This window comes from Hylobates moloch, unplaced genomic scaffold (assembly GCF_009828535.3).
Source record: "Hylobates moloch isolate HMO894 unplaced genomic scaffold, HMol_V3 SCAFFOLD_22, whole genome shotgun sequence".
In the NCBI taxonomy this organism is placed as follows: domain Eukaryota; kingdom Metazoa; phylum Chordata; class Mammalia; order Primates; family Hylobatidae; genus Hylobates; species Hylobates moloch.
In genome coordinates this window covers 11084882-11107682 of record NW_026652297.1, presented here as the reverse complement: position 1 = coordinate 11107682, position 22801 = coordinate 11084882, and the positions used below count along the sequence as shown (strand labels likewise).

Below are 22801 nucleotides of genomic sequence, written 5' to 3'. Positions count from 1 at the left end.
GGCCTCCTGCCCCAGAGCTTGCGGCACCTGGCATGTGGTAGTAGTTGAGAAGTTACACACTAAGCCCGAGTAGACCTGTGGTTAGTGACCCCCTCCGCAGCACAGGGCTGATGGACAGAGGGCTGGCTTGGGCCAAGAGCAGCTGGCACCGCAGATCTGTTGGAATTGCTCTGCCCAGGCTGCTCAGGGCAAGGTGCAGACTGGGAGGCATATGTATCCTAAAATAGAATTTTGGAGAAATAATGTGCATTCAAAGGAATGAGTCTCAGACGAGGATGTTCAAGAATCAGTAGCAGATGCTGTGTTGGCCACAGAATGTTTCTAGGTAAAATGCCCTCCTCCCCACCCCCCATGTCCCCCACAAACCAACAAACAAACTAAGAAAAAAGAAACAAAATAAAATAAATTGAAACAAATTAATAAACATGCAAAAACCACACAGACAGTCATCTCTTCTGTCTGTGGGTAAAACTGACAGCTCTAGAAATAAACGGAGATCCATATAAAGGGTTTCAAAATATGGGAGTAATTTTTGTTTTTCCATTTAATGCTAGATTTCAAAGGAGGGGAATATGTCTATCACTGCTACATACGCATTCTGTTTAAAACCCATCCAGATGCCTTAATGGGGCTCTGTCAAGAGTGGGAAGGTCCCCACAGCTGCTTCTCAAAGCCAGTAGACCACTCGGTGTGGGCAGTGGGGAGCTTGTGCTTGGCAGGCCTCCCGCGTCACCATTATTTCTTTTTGAACACTTGACGGCACACCTGGTCACCACAGGTCAGCTCCTGCAACGTGAGAAAGTGGGTGAGGGGCTAACAAGCCAGGCCTTTCTTCTGCCCAGCCCTCAGCCCCCTTGGTGTCTGGGGGTGGGAGGCTGGAATAAAGAGGACACTTAGGTATTCTGGGCAAAGTGCATCTCACAGACCCAATCAGCGGGCATGCCCTGCAGGTAGCAGTAATTTGATTTTGACACTTGAATTGAGCTTGAACAACTATAAAAATGAAAAATGCAAAGAAATGACCATCTTGGGCAGGATTTCTCCTACTCCCATGATTAAAGTAACATGGCCTAATTTATAAAAGGCAGCGAAGCCATGAGGAAGGAAAGGACCTAGTGTAGAGAAGTGTTTGGAAGGTAGGGGCCTGAAAAGATGCTGGCCAGTGAGCTGCCCCTCCACCCTGTGGGCTTTCTGGCCTCTGGTGATTAGAACATTGGCTGGGGGTGGCACAGGTACCCGCAGGGTGTGAGGTGTGGAAGGGCTTTCCCAGGCTTGCCTGTGCAGCTGACAAGGTCCTGCTTTTCATCCAGATAGAGGGAGCCCCAGGCCTTATTTGACCTCACTGATCCTCGAAGGAGGAGGGAAAAACATGAGTGTGGGAAGAACCACCACAATCATTGCAGTTGACTGTGAATCCATTGTCTAAGCCACAGGGAGCACTGGGGATTGTATTACAATTAGAAAAATCCATCATCCAAACCAGTGCAGGTAGTGAAAGCCATCAATGCAAAACACGATGAATGCCTCCCATAGATCATCAGCTGACATTGCCTTCAAAATAAAGATCTCAGGTGAAGCAAGGCTGGCTGTGAAGGGCACCGTGGCAACCTGAATACTGACATTGGAGCCAGGTACCTGCCTCATTCCAAAGGTGAGTGGATTAATGAATGAAGAGCCATTCACTGAATGAGCCATTCATTTACAAATGAGCAAAAAAGGATGAAGGAGTGAGAGATTTTTCACCATTTGAATGCTGAACCCATGAAGTGCCTTGAAGATTGAAGAATAAAAAATTAAGCTGTCTCAACAGGTATAAGATATTTAAGGATATCAGTTATTGTTCCTACTGGTCTGTTCTAGTACCAAATTAACTTAAAATATTTTGGGATCAGGAGGACATACCTCATGGAGAGAGGTCAATGCCCATGGCAGCTCCCAGGCAGAGTGGGTCCCGTCTCCTCCCACCCCACTCCCTCTCCCAGGCTCCCATCATTATGAGAAGGCCCTGTCCCACCCTCCTCCAGGGCATCTAAATTCTGTTGCTCACATTTCTCCCCAGCTGGTCTTTAGCAGGTTCCCTGTATTTCTCCTTGGATCTCTGCTTCCTAACTCAGCATTTTGAACTTTCTTTTGAATTGCAGCTGTTCACAGAAACAGCCATATAGATTTCTTCCTGGAGTCCCCTGAGCCAGATGGGAATGGCTTTCTGACTATATGACCACATGCATTTGGCTGGAGCTCGGGGTAGGAGTGCAGGGCCATTTTTCTTGTCAGAGCGCCTGGCTAGGTGACCACAGTAGCATGTGTAAGCACAATGGAGTGAGCTGAGCAGAACCCAGTACTTACCAGGTACAGCTTGTCCCCCTCAATCCACTGCTTCCAGCCGCGGTTCTCCTTCTCCCCCTTTTGCACACACACAAGGACATCACCTTCCCAGGTGACCAGTGCCTGTAAAGACAGATTCCCAGGCAAATCGAACATATGGTCTTGAGGGACTGAACAAATCTAAACCTGCAGCTGCAATTCCTGCAGCCATTTCAGGGTCTTGCTTGCTCAAAGGGCAGAGCCCTCAGCCTCAGGGAGCCAGGATCTTTCCAATGTCATTTTCCACATACACCCTCCATTCCAGCCAAACCAGCTTATCTTGGCTTGCTCTGTTTTCTTTTAAGGAATTCTACTCTTCCATTTTTCCATTTTTTTATACCATTTTTATAGGGTAAAAATTTTTCCATTTATTTATACCATTTTTATATGGTAAAAATAGCATTTCAGATCAGCGGGGAGAAGATGATAAATTTCACTATATAACGATGTAAAATTTCTGGAAGGGGAAAATACCTTAAAGTCAACAGAGAAACAAAAAACTGGGGGAAAATGATAACGTATCAGCAAAGATTTGATTTCCTTATATATATATAGGGCTCCTATAAATCAATAAGAAAAATGTCATTAACTTAATAGTTCACGTTAACAAAGAACATGAACTAACAGCTTACAAGGGGGAGATAGCCCTAGCAGATGGCTTCTAAACATAAGAAGAGACATTCAGCCTCACACAGTATAAGAGAAATGCAAATGAAGACTTTGTTTTTCAGATACAATTCATCATATGGTCAAAGATCAAAGAGTTTGATAATACACTGAATTGGAGGGAGAGTAGAGAAGCAGGCACTCTCTCTTATACATGGCACATGGGGATATAAATTGGTATAAATCTCTTTGGAGGGCAATTTTATATTACCTTTCAAAATATAAAACTGCATATACTTTCTGACCTAGAAATTCTACTTCTGGGAATTTCTCCTTCAGGAATCACACTGTGAGAACTGCCCACTATAGGACAGCAATAAAGGCAGGGGAGCTCCCTAAATAGGGGGTTGCCCAGATGGCTCCAGTACCTGCCTTCTTATCCAGAACCAGGTTCTGGTTAATAGCACAGGGGCAGCAGCAGAACATGTGCTGAACAGCTAGGCTACAGTGGCCAGCAGGTTGGAGAAGCCATAGGCCTGCTGAATCCCAAGAGTGCTCAAATCCCTGTGTACATATTTACAAACTATTTACCCTTCAAATTTCTCCTCCTTCTGTTCCCCTTTTACCCCTCCGAATACCTGCTATAATCTGTACTACCCCTAGGTGGCCCTATAGGGCCAACCACTTCTGTGCCCAAATTAGGCATGTCCTTCCTGAGATGATTATGTCATTCCCCTCTGAAGAATGGTTCTGGGTCTGTGTTGTTCTTCTTCGGGGATGACCGTGATGCTACCTGATTTTCTTCCAAGTATGTGCAAACTACATTATGCCTCTCTGAACAATATTATGCTAAGGACCAGATGTTTACTTTTCTTGGTATCTTGTAAACCCTGTTGGTGATAAACTGACCTTTGGTTTTTTCCCCAGTGTCCTTGTACATTTGGGCCTTTTTTTTTTTTTTTTGGTACAAATCTGTTTTCTACAGATTGTTAAATCTACCTATTTCTAAAATAATATTTGACCTTTACCATATTATATACTTTATGTACAATTTTATTCCTTCTCATTTTACTTCCCAGTGCATCACAGCATTATTTGTTACAGCAAAGGACTAGAAGCTTCGTAAATTCTGTCAGTGGGTGGCTAGTTAAATATGGTATGGTTCATCCCTGCTATGCAGTCATTGAAAGAATATAGCCGTAGTGGATGGTTTAAGTCGAAAAAGCAAGGAGCAGAGCCAAATGCTTGCATGCATATGTTTGTACACGTTTCCTGCAAGGAAGTAAAAGAAACCCTTAATAGTGATTGTCCCTGAGGAGAGAACCTGTGGCTGGGGCTAGGATAGAAATAAAATGTTACTTTTTACTTTTGGATTTTTTTAACCATCTGCATGTATTCATATTCCCAAAGCTAATTTGAAAATAAAATTCTACATGTTTTCTAAAGAAAAAAAAGGTCTCCTCCTCCTTTAGGACCATCCTAAACCTCACATCTTTAAAGGTCTTGGAGAAGCTCAATTCATAGGTTGCCTTCCTTGCTCTTCTGGGAGGAAGATGTTGTCTGGAATAATAATTTGCTTTTTCTTGTGATGAGCCTTGGACTCTGAGTTTTCCTCTAAACAGATGAGAAAGGACTCATGTCTTCGATTTGGGCAAGGACAGTGTCGTCTGTCCTCCTCACTCCCAGATAGCCTCACACATGATAGATACCTAATACATGTTGGTTGAATTGATGCCTGTCTCCCCCAGTAGACAGTAAGCTCCATGAAAGAAGATGCTGTATCTGCCTTTCATTTCTGCAACACCAGACTCAGCACAGTGACCAGCATTGTTGAATGAATCTCTGTTTGTTGAAACATAATCTTGAAGTAAATCTATTTGCCTCCTTGCCTTAGTTTCTGTGGTCCTACCAGAGTGCACACATGTACATCAATATGGACACTGTATGGTCATTGTTCATTTACTTGTCTGCCTTCCCCAGGAGGCTTGCAATGCCTGAAGGCAGGAGAGGGCGTCTGATTCATCATTTTATCACTAGCTACTGACTTAGCCCTGGCATATAGTAAAGGCTTAGCAAATTTTGTGGAAGGAAGGAAGAAGGAAGGAGAAAAATATTAGTGCATGGAGCCTGTCCTAATATTTTATTTTAATAACTCATACTGGACAGCAAGATTAAAAGTTGTTCTGACCCTAAAGTAAATTGGTTACCAATAAATTATGATAATACAATATTATAGCCTTACTCCTATATAAAAATAATAAGAAGCAGAAAGAAGAGAATGGTTAAATTAACTAAAATTTCTCAATTTAATCTGCTTAAGAAATCAGCCAGGATAGGAAGTTGGGAATACATAGAACCCACAGGAAGTCCTTCCTAAAGGGGGTCCCTGACTCCTCAGAGGAGAATTGACTCTGTGTTCAATGTGGTTGCATTGCTTCTGCTCTGGGCTGGCATAGAACTGGGCACTACAGGGCACAACATGCACCTCTCCTCCACATTGCCGAGTGGGGAGATTTCCAGAGGGCTTGTAAGGGTGACTAAGTAGTTGAGACATGGAGCCTTGGAAAACAGTAGCATGAGGAGTACCACACACACTCTCACACTCACACATCCTCACATTCCCACACGTGTATAGGTGTTCACTCAGGCATGCCACCAAGTGTGGACGACAGAAATTAATCAGAGAGGCCAGGCATGGTGGCTCACGCCTGTAACCCCAGCAGTTTGGGAGGCCGAGGCGGGTGGATCCCTTGAGGTCAGGAGTTCACGACCAGCCTGACCAACATGGTGAAACCCTGTTTCTACTATATATATATATGTGTGTGTGTGTGTGTGTGTGTGTATATATATATATTTAGCCAGGCATGGTGGTGCATGCCTGTAATCCCAACTACTTGGGAGGCTGAGGCAGGAGAATTGCTTGAACCTGGGAGGTGGAGGTTGCAGTGAGCCTAGATTGCGCCACTGCACTCCAGCCTGGGCAACAAGAGCGAAACTCTGCCTCAAAAAAAAAAAAAAGAAAGAAAGAAAGAAAAATTAATCAGAGAAAGAGATTTGCCCACTGTCCAGCACGCCCTTCCAGCTGAAGGGTTCCAGTGAAGTTACAGGAAGCAGGTAGTCCCTTGGGTATCTGCTCTGCATGGTGGTTCTCATGGGAATGGCCCATTGTTGGAGGCTGGGCAAACTGTCCTGGCTACTTCTCACTCCCTACCAAGGGTGCATGTGAGTGTGTGTGTGTGTGTGTGTGCATTCACTCTGGCTTTCTAGTGAAGGCAAAGAGGAGGCAAGCTGTGGGAAAGAGGATTCTCTCTCTTTCTGCAGGGCTAACTGCTGACTGGAGAGGGGAGAAAATGGAACACGGAGAGACAGAAGAAAGGTAGGAGTGTGTTAACACGTGGAATCCATTAAGGGCTGGAAGGGTGATTTATTTTAGGAAGAGCAAGTTCTCTACCATCAAAGGTCACAAAGGATCAAGTCAGAGAGGACAGGCCTGCTTTTCAAGAGCCCACACCCAAAACGGAAAGGTGAGGGAAGATGAATCATTTTGCACTATTGGGTTGGAACAGCAGAGTGATGCAAAAAATTCTGAGATCAATTTTCCTAGCAATTCTGGTGTCCAATGAATTGGCTTTTCAGCCAGATGGTTCACAGGTTCAGAAAAGGCTTGTTGATCCATTATCCCCTCAGGGAGGGGTTCCATAAGTGGACATTCCAGGGCCCAGAATCTTAAGTTCTCATGCCAAGAGTGCTCTGATGGAAAAATTTCCACCATGCTTTATATTTCCCTACTTTTCTTTAGCAAAGAACACTAAATATAATTCAACCTTGACTTGATGGGTGAGATTATCAATGCTACAGGACAACTTGACTGAGAAATAAAGTGTGTCCAGCTCTCTTGGCTTTTGTCACCAAATAATAATAACAGCTTTTCCTCCCCACCCCAGGAGAGGAGTCAGAGCTTGTGCTCATTGCTTTGGGGGAGAGTTGAGACCTCTGACTTCTAAGGAGCTCCTGGAAGCACAGTGTGAGAGTCTCGGGGTAGTGGCCTGACCCTGGGAAGATCAGGACTTATGGTGAGGGGGAAAGGGCAGGGCAGAGGGTGTGGCACTTGAAGGGCTGGCCCTTTGCCGGGGGTGGGAAGGTGACAGCACGGATACCTTGGGCCAGAGTACTCAGCTCTGTCCTCCCTCAGTTTGGGAGATAGGACAGAGGTTCTAGTGGCTGAATTGGCCCAGAGGGAAAGGATGCTTTGAATATTCAAACTGCCCACCCTTGTATAAAATGCATGGGCATAGACAGTGAAGAGTCAATTGCAACCATGATAAATGGCAAGCCAGGAACCTTCCAAAATCTCTCGGACTGTGTATCCCTGGGGTTCGTTATGATGGGAAGGTTTGGTGGAATCCTTAAATACAACTGAGATTGGATTTCTCCTATTCCTGTTTGGTGGGGACTGACCAGGTGTAATTTGATTTGGAAAATCAAAAACAGGCACACTGAGCATGAATGTGAGCAGGAGGGCTGGTTACTGCGTTGGGATACCACACAGTGATGCTGGGGAGAGCTGCTGTTACCCTTGCCTTCCCAGCACCTCTCCGCTTCTCCCTGCTGCCTCTGCCTTATTTGCAAACAGCTCTCATGGGCAAGAGCCTGCCTCTTCTGCAAACTCAAGTTTTTGGGCTTTGAGATAACTCCCCACTCCCCTCTCAGAGTTGTTTTCTGCCTGCTTTCAGGGTCCCATCTATATTCAATAGTTCAAACAGCAAAAGTCTGGCCTTCTGATACGTGGAGAGTTGCCTAGATTATCCCTTGTCGGTTAAGGCAATGCTAGGACAGAAGCCACAAACTTGCCAGAGACTTCTCCAAGTTATTAGGGCTGGATAAATCTTGACTTCACTTAACCTACTGATTTTTTTTTGTTTAATTTGGATCATTCTTTTTTAAAAAAAATGAAACCAGCTGGGATCATCTATAATTGAGATGTTTCTTTTTATATTTGCTCTTTTTCAGCAGAATCATAAACATTTGAGATATTTTATAAAAAAACATCTGATTTCTCTACATCTCCTAAAGAAAATCTGGCACCTTCAGGCTTTGCTCCTCCATGGCAGTGCTTGGCTAACACTGGGCAGGGCTGCCACCTTTCCATGTGCCCTTGCTCCCCAGCAGGCACAGGTACTGTCCCTCCCTGTGATGTTCCACCTTGCCCTCTTCCCTCTGCCTGCCAGGCCCATGGCTGTATATGACTCATAGGCCCTGGCCCTCCATCGTGGAGAGGTTGAGCTCTTAATCTCTCCTAGGCCTGCCTCTTCCTACTAAACTTTCAATAATTGCTCATTGCCAGAATGATTAAGGCCATCCTGGTCCTCCTTTCCTGATTTTTCCCAGGTTGTTTCTAACATTTTTTTTTTCATCATGATACCAAATAGCCAGCCCCTGCACAGAATGTGTGAGTGAAAAACACCAGTCCTGGTCAGTACCTTAACATGCCGGTTATCCAGGCCCTTTGTGTACTCGTCAAACTCTACTCCAACAGTAAAATCCACATCATAGTTGCGGAATGTGCTAGTAGTTTTTGTCTTGAAGTTATCACCATCTTGATCAATAACCTTCGTCTGAGTGAGATGTACTGCAATCTTGCGGGTGGCAAAATCAACATCTGTTGGCAAAGGGAGTTGTGGAGGTTATGATGTGCTCAGCCAGACTCATTCATTTCTTTAACAAGACCAAACATTCAAGACTAGAGACACAGATTGTGTATAGGCCACCTGTCTTTGCTTAACTGGGAAATAAGCATCTTACTTGTGGCCAAGTTGGGTATCTCAGTCAGTTGCTGGGAAACCTAGGAGTCTCCTGGCACCTCCTCAGGATCCCTGATGGGAGGGAGATGTAGCACGCAAGGCTCATCCCTAAGCTGCAGCTCCCCAACACACACAGACACACACAGACACACACACACACACACACGTCACAGCAGCTCTATTCTATCTGACCCATTGGGCATCCTCCTAAGAGTTTGCTGAACAAAAAGATCTCATGATTTAAAAGAAAAAAGACTTTGGAAATCACTAGTTTTAATCATGGATAAAGATGAAACTTAGGAAACTTTTGTTAATGTCCACAGCGGGGAGGGATAGTTTCAAGCTTCCATTTTAACAGCAGACTGTTCTGCCTCAGTTCTTAGCCCCCAGTATAGGTTTGTTTTTTGTTTTGTTTTGTTTTGTTTTTTCAAGACAGGGTCTCACTCTGTCACCCAGGCTGGAGTGCAGTGACATGATTTTGGCTCACTGCAACCTTGACCTCCTGGGCTCAACTGATCCTCCCATTTCAGCCTCCCAAGTAGTTGGGACAACAGGTGCACACCACCATACCCAGCTAATTTTGGTATTTTTTGTAGAGATGGGGTTTCACCATTTGCCCAGGCTGGTCTCCAACTCCTGAGCTCAAGCGATCCATGTGCCTCAGTCTCCCAAAATGCTGGGATTATAGGTGTGAGCCACCATGCCTGGCCCCCAATGTAGTTTTAAACATATTCTGGAAAATAAATATTGACTCAGAGATTTCTTCTTCTTTTTTTTCTTTCTTGAGATGGAGTCTCGCTCTGTCGCCCACTAGAAGCTCCGCCTCCCAGGTTCATGCCATTCTCCTGCCTCAGCCTCCCAAGTAGCTGGGACTACAGGCGCCCACCACCACGTCTGGCTAATTTTTTGTATTTTTAATAGAGATGGGGTTTCACCATTTTAGCTAGGATGGTTTTGATCTCCTGACCTCGTGATCTGCCCACCTCGGCCTCCCAAAGTGCTGTTTGGGAGCACAAAGGCATGAGACACTGTGTCCGGCTTCTTCTGTTGTTTTTAAGATCCCTTAAAAAGGTTAATACTTGTTTACATTTTTATTATGAAAATGTTGAAACAAACCAAAGGAGTGTTGAATGTCCTAAGCGTTGCATATTACAACAAGAAGCTAACCCCTAGTTGAGCATAAAATGTGGCTCAACTAGAGCCATACCAAAAAATTGTTGGCCTGTGGAGTAGATCTAGAAAGAGAGGATAGTTCTGAAAATACTTGAATTTCTTTCCTTGCTATGAAATCACCACTCTTGGTCTTTAGTCAAATATCTGATTCCCATTATGCCTGTAAATTCTCCAGATAGCTTTAGATGCCAATTTAAATCTTTAGTATTTTTTTCAGAAAATCCACTGAGAAGGTTTTAAAAAACATTAGAATCGATTCTATTAAAACCCAAAGATAATAATGACCTCAAGAATAAGGACAGTTCAAATTTATCAAGTGCTATTTTTCTGAGAACTGCAGTACCATCTTTATGATATGTAAGTGATGAAATTTCATGTTGTGCACTGTCTGGTGCAGGACAAACACTATATTGTGGCCATGAAAGAGAGAGCAGCAGGTAGCTCAGGAAGTTCCTGTCAGTTTGGAGATTGACAACTCTGCTACCTTCCCATGGTGGCCAAGCATCACTTCCCTCACTCTCTCCCCATTTCCTTTCTGACCCATTTCCTTCAAAAATCCTTCTTTGGTCTGGGCCTGGTGGCTCATGCCTGTAATCCCAGGACTTTGGGAGGCCTAGGTGGGTGGATCACCTGGGGTCAGGAGTTCAAAACCAGCCTGGCCAACATGGTGAAACCCCGTCTCTACAAAAATACAAAAATTAGCCGGGCACGATGGGGGTGCCTGTAATCCTAGCTACTCGGGAGGCTGAGGCAAGATAATCACTTGAACCCGGGAGGTGGAGGTTGCAGTGAGCCAAGATTGCGCCATTGCACACCTCGCAATAGAGCGAGACTCCATCTCAAAAAAAATAAATCCTTCTTTGGTCACTATTACTCCCCTTCTCCCCCAAATCAAGGAGAGGCCAAGTTGAACCTCACTTTGGGTCAGCAATCTGAATCTACAAAAGAATCACAGCTGCATAAGAAAGGGCCCTGGGTACCTTTAGACTCTAACTTGTATAAAGTCAGATTTGAGCCTGACAGAATAATTTTAAGCAATATTAGCTAGCCAGAAGGTAAAAGGATTACATGCCTGTATCCTAAGTTGAAAAGAGAAGTAAGTTCAAGTTGGCATGAGCTGCTGCACAAATGCCAGTGCCTCGCTCACCTCTCATTCTCTACTATTTGTTGAGTACCTTCCATGTCTAGGAACCAGGGGGTCCCAGAGCTAGTTTCCTTTCTGGATCACCTGAGACAATGAAAAAAATGCAGATCCCAGACCTAGAATGTCTGGGTGGTAGAACTCAGTGATTTCAGATTTTGAACTTTGTCCATAGGAGGCTGTTTGGAAAAAGACTTCTATGGTTTAAAAATTTTGAAAGCTACTGTTAAAGCACCTACTTTTCATGTCAGAGATGATGAAGTAAGACCTAGAGAGGTTAGTCTACTTGTCTAAATATACATGGCTGAAACAGCAATTGTACTGGCTTGGTAATTGGATAGATGTGTAGAGTGATTGAGTTGGAAGGAAGAAACAGTGGTTCTGAGCTTGGATGATCAAGATGAGAGCCAGGGAATAAAAGAGGGAACTAGTTTTATGGGGATACATAGGAAACTGAATTTTAGGTAAGTTGAATCTGTGAGCCATGCTGTGTGGACTCTTGGTAATATTTGGGGTGGTGATTAAGACACACTTTGTGTCTAGGGATGGTGTCCCTTTGTGTCTAGGGATAGTGTCTAGGGATGGTGGCTCAGGGTGTAACCTCCCTTGGGAAACCTTCCTCATTTTATTCTTCAAACAAACCCACAAGATAAGTTTTATTTTATCCTCATTTTGCCAATGCGGAAAAACTGCCTCAGAGAACTTGTGTCACTTTACCTGGATTATGTGGTGAAGAAGCAGTCAAGATGGTACTTGAACTTAGGACGGTCTGTCTCAAGGGCCAGTGCTGTGCTCCCCAAGCTCTGGGGTAGCCCAGTTAGACCATCCCCATGTGTGCAATTTCTGTGGCTGCCCAAGATACTAGTAACTTCTGATTCTGTTAAATTTCCCCTGGAGACACAGGGACTGTGGGATTCAGTTGGATGAGCCCTCCCTGTTTGAGGCAGTTCGTTTTCCAAAGCCCTTGCATACTGTCCCCCACCAAATGGCAATTGTTTTCTAGGCCCAGGGCTGTATAATAAGTGAGAGCTGAAGCAATCACACTCCAGCCGGCTACATTATCTGGCAGCTTCACCACTGTGGCTTATGGAATTGTACATGAGCACGTCCAAGCCACACAGCCTATGAGGCATGGGGTGCGGGGAGAGATGAACGGTCTCTTGGCTGCCTTTGGTTCTGTGAATTCCTCTAGTCTTCTTGGCCAGCATTCCCAGAGCCCCCACTTCCCCACTGTGTTTGCCATGGGGTACAGCTCCATTGGATGTTTGGTGGTCAAAAAAATGGGCTCATGAGCAATAAGTTTGGGAGATGAGGAATTAAAACCAAGACAAGCTGGTTTCTGCCCTGTAGAATTTCATAGATTCTTTAATATGGGAAAGGTGCTTTGTAGCTCCAAGTTGGAGGGAGGATACAGAGTGCAGCTTTTCAAAGTCTGAGGTGGCCATGGAGCCCCTCTGTGGAGGAATATGCAGTTGGCCAGGTGTCCCAACACAACTTACTATGGAAAGGGCTCACCAAACCCTTTCTGATACATGTATCTCAGCCACCTTGGCCTTGCAATCATACCTATTTAATTTTTCTCTCTTCAAGGTAACTGTTGACCTGTTTAGGTAGGACCAAGTGGTCAAGTATTTCCGACTTAAAAAATGAACCCTTCCTTAAAATTGCTACAAGCCACTGAAGAGCATCTTCCTTGTTCTAGTGAGTACAAACACATGCTTGTGGCATGCAGAGGAGCTGGCAAGAGGCTGGCATGTCACACTCCAGCTCATATTTCTCTCCTTCTGCCCCAAGTGTGTCCAGCTTCAGTCTCGTCGCTGGAGATTTGGTTCCAGATCTAAAGCAGCAGAGGGCCGTGGTCGTATGTGGAGCCATTATTAACTGCATCACCTTGTTGTGAGGATCAAATTTGATGGTGTTTGTGAAGAGCTTTGCCCAGTGGCTGGCAGCCAGTGATCATGGCTCTGTAAATGGAGGCTGCCATCATATCATTATGAAGCCCCTGATCGCACAGGCCAATTTCCTTAGTTCTTTGTGTTTTCCCACATATCCCTTGAACAGTTGCTCTCTGAATCTCTGTCACTCTCGTCGCAGCTTTCCAAATCTCATAAGGCCCAGCCCCAGATTTGCCTCCTCCTACTCTTTCTTGCCTCCTTCCTTACCTGCTATCCAGGCCAAACAGTTTTACTGCTCCCCTCTACCTGCCAACAGTACTTAACATTTCCCCCTGCATTTTTCATAGAGTTGGTTATTCTTTCCTGCAGTCTCACCTCTATGAGGACAAGGACAATGCCATCTTCTTGCTCTGTGTTCCCCCCCACCACACCATAGAACCAGATCTTGAGCTAGGCACATAGTAGGTACTCAAGAAATACCATGGATTAGCTAATGGAGGCAGCAAGGGCCAGGACAGTGATTATTAAAGTGAGGTTCCTGGGCTAGCAGCAGCATTAGCACCTGGGAACCTGTTAGAAATGCAGGTTCTGTGCCATGGCACTCCAGGCTGGGTGACAGGGCAAGACCCTGTCTCTAAATAAATAAATATAAATAAAAATAAAAAATAAAAGAAATGCAAAATCTGGGGCCCACCCTAGACCTATTAAATAGGAGCTCTGTTGGCCAGGCTCTGCTAGTCCTTACAAGTCTTCCAAGTGATATGTGCATGCTAAAGTTTAGAACTGTGGTATAAATGAGTAAGAGTAAGGGGCAGATGCAGGTACAATCCTGTCTTTTATTTCCCAGCTAGCTGTGTGACCTTGGAGAAATCACTCTTCCTTTGTAGGAAAATGAGGAAAAGAATGCTTACTTCAGAGGACTATTTACAGTGTGGATTCAGTAAAAATAATGGTAAAATGCTTTACATAGTACCAAGTAGCTTGTCCATATGCAGTGCACATTGCCATCCACTCTTGGCCTTATCTGTTTGGGTCAAGTAGGGACCAAGTCAGCATTCAGTCCAGAGTGAAAGTTTTGGGTCATATTTATGCATCTCCATAGCTGTCTGCACTCCATGTTTTGCAAGGGGCTTGGACTCCGCAGGAGAAGTGGGAATGGTGGCTGATACACTCTCTTACTGTCATAGCCTTGGTCTGTCTCGTAGGCATTTTATCCAGCCTGGTGACACTTTTCTCTGTGTGGATCAGTTTCCTCACTCTATAGTCTGGTGATGGATAGAACCAACTTCAGCTCCTTCTCCAGTCCTTTGTGCTAAGGTCTGAGCTGTGCTAAACCATACTTCTGGAACAATAGTTAGGAGACGGGAAAAGAAAAACCATAGGTCATCTGTTAACCAGATGAAACATAAGGGAAGGCTCTAGGTAAAACCACTAAGGAATAATTGAAAATCTAAAGAGAAATTTAGAACTGAAGTGTTCCTCTGAGAGCAGGTCTATTTCCACTCAATGGATGTGGAAACTGAGGCCCTGAGAATTTAAGTGGTGAGCTCAGAGCTACCCAGTTAGGATAGCACTCCTGACAATTTCTTTACAAACACATTCTGTTGTCATTTACAACTAACGCCTCCACTCCCCAGTAAAAGGTATAGCTTGTCCCTGGTTGCACAGAAAGGTAAATCACAGCTAAAAATATCTATTGCTGGCAGAACTAGTTTGTCCTGGAAACACCATCTCTAGTCAATCTTTCTGACCAGTGCCGGGGGAATCTTATTAGAAGACTATGCAAATGGAATCAAGCATCACTTCTCTTCTGGATTGAAAAATGGCTTGGCCTCTTGGCCACCCTTCAGTGTTTGCACAACCCAGTAAATCATGTTGCCTCTGCTCTGCCCCAGGGAAGGTAGCCAAATGTTCTGTTGGTGGACTCATGATATTTCTAATCAAAATGGTTTAACTGCGGTTGTAGAACACACACACACACACACACACACACACACACACACACGCACACACACACTGCAGATTATAAAAACACTTGCTCTTCATACTTTGCAGAGAAAATTATTTTCCTGGTATGGTATTTTAACACCAGGGTTATCAAGCATGTTTTATCTCCTTTTCTGGATTAAGGGTATCTCTGAGTCTGATTTATAGCCAGGTGAAATGAATTTCTATCTCAGAAGGAAAGGTCCAAAGGCAAGCTATTTCTGAATAATATATATGGGCTTTAGCTGCTGCAGAAGGAAAAAAAAACACGGACGTGACTTTATTAAAGCATACTTTTCATAACTGCATTTTGAACAATACAAGCCATAAAGGTGAAATATGAGTATGCTACTCAACATTAAAATGCTTTGTAATGTGCTTGTGAAAAAAGCTAAAGTTGCAGGCGAAAAGGGCAGGTGCTCTTTGTAAATTAAAGAGCAGAGAGGCACAAGTATTCATCATATGAAATCTGAGAACCATTCAAAGTGCAGCTTTGATGGGCTTCAGACTTGGACTCCTTAATTCTCAAATCATTGGCACTCTTAGGCAATTGTGAGAAGCAGAGTGTAAGAACAATTTTCTCCTTTTTCCCATGCCACTTCCTCCTCCAGAGAGCACATTTAGAAAGGAATTAGATGAGATCCCTGCCTGCCTCCTCCTCTCACTTCCTTCTAGGCACTGGGGTCAGGCTGGAGACCCTGGGGTGCCTCCCTGCTCCCTATGCACTGTTCTCCTCCTGATTCTTAGTCTACTGCATACTTACTGGGATGGACATTAGGGTGGAGGTGATGCCAACACATGCAAGGGGAGTCCTGTACAAAGGGATGACACTTATCATTACCTAGGCTTTTTTCATCCCTCAGCATTTCCCCTTTGAAAGTCCTACCAGGTACCATATGGTTTAAGTAGAGACTTTGGCAAGGTGTATACCTTCATTGACTTGTGAACACCATCAGGAATCCAGATTTTATGAAAATTCTTCATCGGAGCATCAGACATCTATCTGTCTATCTATCTATCTATCTATCTATCATCTATCTATCTATCTATCATCTATCTATCTATCATCTATCTACCTATTCATTTTCACTCAGGGACTCTGAGTGATTCTCTTGCAGTGTTTCTGAGGGTCCTGCCTATTTACTTTGGATGCCTTCATTTGGACATACCTTGTTCACAGTGAAGCTCTTTCTGACCTACCTTCCCTACCTCTTTCTTTCGTACCCCAACCAAGAGCAGTCCTGAGGAAAGGGCTGTGGGTGTTAGAAACAGATAGCCTGGGCTCCTGTCTGAGGCTCCATCATTTCCTAACCACGTGTGGCCATGGACGAGTCTCTCCACTTCCCTGGATTCCTCACCCCATAAAATGGAAAGCATTTCTTCTGAATTTATCTCTGACTGTATCCTGAGCTCTATATCCCATATCGAAGTGCCAATTTTAATACTCCATTTGAATGTGTAACAGATATCTGAAACCAAAATATGCAAACCAGAATTCTTAATGCATGCTCCCCCATCACCCCAGCCTGGTACCTCCCCACCAAAACTCACTCCTCCTGGTGACTTCCCCATTTCAGGCAATGGGATTGTCATCTGCCCAGCTTTTCAGGCCTAAGCCTGGGACCCAAATTCATTTCTATCATTTCCTCTCACTTCATATTCATCTGCAAACCCTGTGAGCTTTATCTGTAAAATATATGCTGAATCTGTCCTCTTTTCTCCAGCTCCACGGGCACTGCCCTAGCCCAAGCCATGGTCATTTCCTGCCTGGACAACACAGCAGCCTCCTAATGGGTCTCTCAGCCTCTCTGCTTGCAATCTTGCCCTCCTATGATTCATTTTCCATGCTGTGGCCATCGTGATCCTTAAAGAATACAAAGAGGATCAATTTGTCTTCCCAGCATAAGGCTGGTGTGTGCTTTGCCTTCCGCCTACCTTAATACTCTCACTCCCCGACCATATCCCCAACCCCTCCGGCTCACACACTTCCAACTCCCAACACACCAGCTTTCTCAAACCCTTGGGCCCAAGTGATTCTCGCCGCTCAGCCTCTTGAGTAGCTGGGACCACAGCAATGTGCTACCAGGCCTAGCTAATTTTTTTATTTTCTATTTTTTGTAGAGACAGAAGTCTCACTATGTTGCCTAGGCTCATCACGAACTCCTGGCCTCATGTCACCCTCTTGCCTTGGCCTCGCAAAGTGTTGGTATTACCGGCGTGAGCCATTGCACCTGGCTTCATGTTCTTGAACACACCCAAAACCTTTGCACTTGCTGTCCCCTGTGTCCAGAATAACACTAGTCAGTGTTCAAACCTGGGTTCCCCTGTCACCCCCTCAAGTCTTCCCTGACCACCCATTACACTCCACTCCATTATTCTTTTAATTTTCTTCCCAGCAGTACCACTACCCAAAATAACCTTAAACTATTTGTTTACTTTATGTCTCCCCACTAGCATGTAAACTCTATGCTGGCAGGGAACTCGCCTCCTCATTTCCCACTATATCGGCAATGCCTAGAGCACTTCCTGATGTGTCATAGGTGCTTGATACATTTGTTGAAAACTGAATTCACTAAAATGAAGAAATGCATATAAAGCTCTAGTGTGATGTGTATCATGGCATGAGAATAATTTGTGCATGTGCTCACCTATCATGCTAGACTGCAGGCTCTTAAATGGTCAGGATGAGATTTTGCACAAGACACATATTCGGGAAATATTTCCTGGCAGAGACCACTTAGATGGGAGCTGTCTGACTTCAGCCTCTCAGGGCTCCCCCTTCCTAATGGAGCTTTCAGAGACCCACTAGAACTGTTTGTGATAGCCACTGCACTTTTAAGTCTGTGCATGTCGATTTAAATGAAAAAGATGTTCTTCATAGAAGATAATCGTCACCTTCATTTGTGAATTAAGAAAATAATGGGGTTTCCCCAAATAGTTACAATTTATGGAATGAAAATTTCCTAAAAGAGGTATAAATTTAACATTATCTAATTTTTGGACACATGCTTCCCCATCTTCACTGGTTAAAGTTATGTGATAGTTTTTCATTTTCTAGGCTGACTCCTCCCTGACTCTTCCTCCTCTAGTCACCAAATCCAGTCTATTTCCTGCTCTGGACATCTCCCTGTTCACCCTTTCTGGGTACTGCTCTCAACAACTTCCCAGGGTCATTGCAATAACCTCTTTAGTTCTCTGACAAGTCTGCTGGTCTATTCACTCTATCTCTGTTAGAGTGAGCATTGGTAGCATCTCTCTCCTCTGCATACAATTTCTTCCTAGACCCTCTCCTTGCAAGGTGAAGTTCATGTGCAGCATACTGACTTAAATATCCTGTTGCTTTTCCAGACTATTCTTTTGCCTCCTCCTTGCACTTCACTCCCTGGTAATACAATGCCTTCTGGTGTCCCAGGCCCATGCCTGTGCACACACCCATGGGGCTATGCTTGACTCCATCTCTGCATGGAGAACTCCTGTTCTTCCTTCAAAACCCCACCAAGAAGTACTCAGGAAGCCTTTACTGACTCCATGTACTGTAGCTCCTTTCACCATCATGCACACACTTCTCATTACTATTGTTCTATTGATACCATAGCCCCTTTGAGCCCAAGGCATAGAATCTCAACTGGCCCATCTGTGGCAGATTATATTTTCTTAAATGGCTGCGATAACACCTCTCATCCTACATGCTGTTCTTACAATGCATCCTTGACATTCATCCCACTGAGAGGTGGGGTCTATGTCCCTTTTCCTTGAATGCAGGCAGGCTTGTACCACTTCCACCAATAGAATATGGTGGAAGTGGTACCCGGTAGCTTCTGAAGCTGGGTCATAAAAGGCCATGCAGCTTGTATCTCTTCTCTTTGGATACAGCTAGCATGCTGTGAAGAAACCCAGGCCACATGGGGAGACCACATGTAGATGTTGAAGGCCAATTAAGGTCTCAGCTGCCAGCCAGCACCAACTGCCAGACATGCATATGAGTGAGGAAGCCTCAGATGGCTCCAGCCCCAGCTGCTGTCCAATTGCAGCCAAATGAAAGACTTTGAGCAGGAACCATTGGGGTGAACCCAGTCAGCCCCCAGAACCATGAGAAATAATAATTAAATGACTGTGGTTGTTTCAAATCACTACATTTTGGGGGTAATTCATCAAACAGTAATAAAAAACAGGAATACCATTTGTGCATGGCTGTAACCTGACTCCTTGAGAACAGATTCCAGGGTTGGTTCTGGCATCCACGGCACCTTCTAAAGCTTTGGTAGAGAAGTTGAATGATTCCCACCTGGGCAGAGTTAATGAACTCTCTCCCAGTATTCTTTCACATTACTGAGACCGCCTTACGTCTGTCCTTCTTGATCTCCCCTTTAAAATTAGGACTACCCCTCCCATTCCTTCATCCCCTGATCTGACCTGAAGGAGGACTGACTTCAGGACATGACAAGTTCCTCAGGGCAAAAGAGTTCACCAACTGGTTTCCTCACTGTCAAGAAAGAATCTGGGGTGAGAAACACCAGGTGCCTAAGAAGGCAGGAGAGGAAGTACCACTGACCCTTGGCTCACTCACCTTTTGAACTCTTAATGACGTAATTTGTGGCAAACCCAAAGGTTACCATGATGTGTTACTCTGCTGAGACTGGTGGCTGAGTCATGATGGGAGGCCAGTGTGTGGAGTGAGTCACTGGGCTAGTGACAAAGCCAGTTTACTGCCCAACCCCACATCTCAGTAGAGTTACTCTTTCCTTACTGAACCAACAACCAGGCCCACAGAAAAAGCAAACTCTCTAGTGCTAGGGGTTAAAGTATTAGAAATCGATGATTCTTAGACAGGGAATGGGCACCATCCTTAACAACAGTCACACATTTGAGGATGTCTACACATACTCTTCCCAAATGCTAAGGGTCTCACTGCTCAAAAAAAAAAAGGGTAAGGAAGGCAAGCTTCGTTGACATCTTAGTGTTGGGAAAGCAACCTGCCTTATGTCCTGAGCGTGGAGGAAACTGTTGAGATCTGTTGGGCTGCTTTTAGTAGGTCAGATTGAAGGGGCAGCTCTTCCTTGCCTGCTTCTAGCTGAGCCCCCGAGACCTGTCTTCAATCACTGCCGTGCCTGCCCCACCCATGTTCCCATGGCAGGTTGAGAAGGACAAGGGGTCCCACCTCAGTGGTGATAAGGTGACTCTGGGTGAGGCATTTCTGCACAGGGCCTCATGGACTTGGGCAGGAGCAAGTTTCTGGGGTCCTGAGACACTGGGCTGTCAGCAGCTGGGTAAACCAGGCACCAACAGATTCACACTCTGGGTTTACCTGGTAGTACCACGTGTGGTATTAATCTTAATCAGTTGAGTGTCAGCCTAACACTCTACACTGCAGAGATCATGGGACAAAGAGATCAAACGACTTGCTCATTAGAGTGAAATCTATGTAATGTGATATTAAATTGGAAGTTTTGGCTGAAGCTCTAAGAGACAATAAATATTTGATACCAAGGAGCATTAGGAAGTCCAATCTGAAACCTCAATAGTGAAGATATTTAAATATCACATTCACAACTTATGAGCCCCTTACTCACATTAAAGGTGTAAGTTGGTGTGAAAAGAGTCCAGAGGAAGGCTGTTGTTAGAGGCAGGATTTCTTGGAGAGAGCTGATGGTGTACTCTGCATCCTCCCAACACCCAGGAGGAGAAAGAGGGTGGTAGGAAAGCTTGCTTCTCACCTTAAGCCTAGAGAGGTGGGCTTTAGGGGTCCATTCTGCAGAGCCATAAACTAAACAGAGCCTAGATTTTAAATCTAAGTCATCATAGGACTTTTTATTATTGAAGCATAAGCAGCAAAAAACACAAAGTTTCTTTCTAATTATATTACTTGACTCTGGCTTATACTGCTGAAACCTTGAAACTTCCAAATAACCCTTGTTAAAGTACTTTTAATTGCTCAAAACCACAACTACATCTAATATCATCTGGAGGGACAGGCAAGGCTGGGGCTATTATCTCTATTTGGCAGATGAGGAAACTGAGGTTCCAAAAGGTTAAAAAACTGGTTCAAGGTCCCAGAGCAAGCCCTGGACTCTAATTCCAGCTATGTTGACCCTTCTGCTTTGGTTTCCTTATCTGTATAATCTTGTTCAGAATTCTAGTTTAAGCTATGCTCCAATCCATTTACCCATGTGTAGAATCAGAATCCCATTTCTATTGGCCACTCCTGGTACTAAAAAACACAGGTGCAACAGGGTTGAGGATGGGGCTCTGGTAGGAGGATTTTTGCCTCTTTCTTCCTCCCCGCAACTATATTGAGGTAAAAATCCTGCTAACTAGAATGAAAAGGAAAGCTATTCAGTGTTGGAAACCAGTCTAAAGAACATGAAGAGGCCGGGCGCGGTGGCTCACGTCTGTAATCCCAGCACTTTGGGAGGCCGAGGCAGGTAGATCATGAGGTCAGGAGATTGAGACCATCCTGGCTAACACAGTGAAACCCGTCTCTATTAAAAATACAAAAAATTAGCTGGGCGTGGTGGTGGGCGCCTGTAGTCCCAGCTACTCTGGAGGCTGAGGCAGGAGAATGGCATGAACCCAGGAGGCGGGCTTGCAGTGAGCCGAGATCACGCCACTGCACTCCAGCCTGGGCAACAGAGTGAGACTCTGTCTCCAAAATAAATAAATGAAAAAAAAAAACATGAAGAAAGCACTTAGTTCCACAAATATGGAACATATCACAGCTCTCCTTGTTCATTGACATGGTGGACATTTTCAAGCTAGAAGTTTATCACACCAAAAAACTCATGATTTCCACTCTTGGAGAGACCTCCCACCATCATATCCAAGTTATTATTGGGCCTCTAACTCCACCCACTGCCATTTCTCTCATTCTACATGTGGAGGAAGTTCCAGCGAAGTAACCCCATATGTGGAGAACTTTAAAGCTAGAAGAGGTGATAAAGAGGCTGCTGAGGGATGGAATAAGGACAGGCAGCTAAAGCCCCTTGCTCAGCACCTGGAGCACAGCAGCCACCCAGTAACTGTGAGCTCCCCTCTAGGGACCCACTCACTCTAGTCCCAGGCAGAACCTCTAGGCTGGGCAGGGCTATGTGTTTTCTGCCAGTTCCACAGGGAACCCCCTCTGTGGTGAACTCAGGACATGCACCAATTGGTAGCCCTTGGCCTGGAACCCAGTTCAGAAGTCATATAAGCAGTGGGTTGTTTATGCCATCTGACAACAGCCTCTCTAGGCTTCCATGAGCTTGATTTTCCCTAGGCTGAGAGATTTGCTAGCTATATCTTTTCTGCCTCCCCATTACAAAACTGATAAAAGAACAATGTAGAGGTCATTGGTGGATAATATCAGGTCCAAGTGGTTATCAAAGAGATGGTGGTCACAAGGCAGGGGAGCGACTGTGTTATCCTCTCAAGTTTGGCTTTACTCTGTGTGTGTGTATCCTCCTGACATACACATTCAGTGTATGTTTTCTGTGGGCCAGGCACTGTGCTAAGGCATCCTAGACATAATCTCATTTATCATTATTCCCAGTTTCCAGATGAGAAAACTGAGCCTCAGAGAATTTTTATTATCTGCCTAATATCACACAGCTGTACATAAGGCATGAGGATTTGCCACAGGTCTGTTGAACTCCATAGCAGCACTGTCTGGAGGCCAGACCACAGTACACCCAACAACAGCTTCCCTCCCCATCCCCAGTCTCCTCCTTACCCAGGGCCTTCATGTAACCCTCAAAGTTTTCATTACTCTCCATCTCCCAGGTTCCATTCTGGTCCCTTGTCATGGTGATGGCCACTGGTTCGGTGAGGGTGTGTGGTGGATGGCAAGGAGCAGGCTGCAG

The 22801-nt window shown here is 44.8% G+C and overlaps 1 protein-coding gene and 1 long non-coding RNA gene across 2 annotated transcripts in view; one reads left to right on the top strand and one right to left on the bottom strand.

The window, feature by feature from the left end:
* The window catches only part of LOC131382289 (uncharacterized), a 93607-nt gene that overhangs the window by 66366 nt on the left and 4440 nt on the right, over positions 1–22801 (top strand). The window contains exon 3 of the long non-coding RNA XR_009211605.1: positions 6292–6346. This is a non-coding gene — a long non-coding RNA (uncharacterized LOC131382289). The remainder of the gene's footprint in view (positions 1–6291; positions 6347–22801) is intronic.
* RBP2 (retinol binding protein 2) lies at positions 504–22801 on the bottom strand. The gene is made up of 4 exons (XM_032143619.2): positions 22672–22801; positions 8451–8629; positions 2347–2448; positions 504–786 (listed from the first exon to the last, which is right to left on the bottom strand). Exons 1-4 carry the CDS (start codon positions 22742–22744, stop codon positions 736–738), a joined length of 405 nt encoding a protein of 134 aa, XP_031999510.2. The 5' UTR covers positions 22745–22801; the 3' UTR covers positions 504–735.

Coding starts and splice junctions, on each gene's coding strand:
- RBP2 (XM_032143619.2), bottom strand. CDS start 22,744: ATGACAAGGGACCAGAATGGAACCTGGGAGATGGAGAGTAATGAAAAC. Junction 2,449..8,450: donor TGGATAACCGGCATGTTAAG/GTACTGACCAGG, acceptor CTGTCTTTACAG/GCACTGGTCACCTGGGAAGG. Junction 787..2,346: donor AGGGGGACAAGCTGTACCTG/GTAAGTACTGGG, acceptor CTCACGTTGCAG/GAGCTGACCTGTGGTGACCA.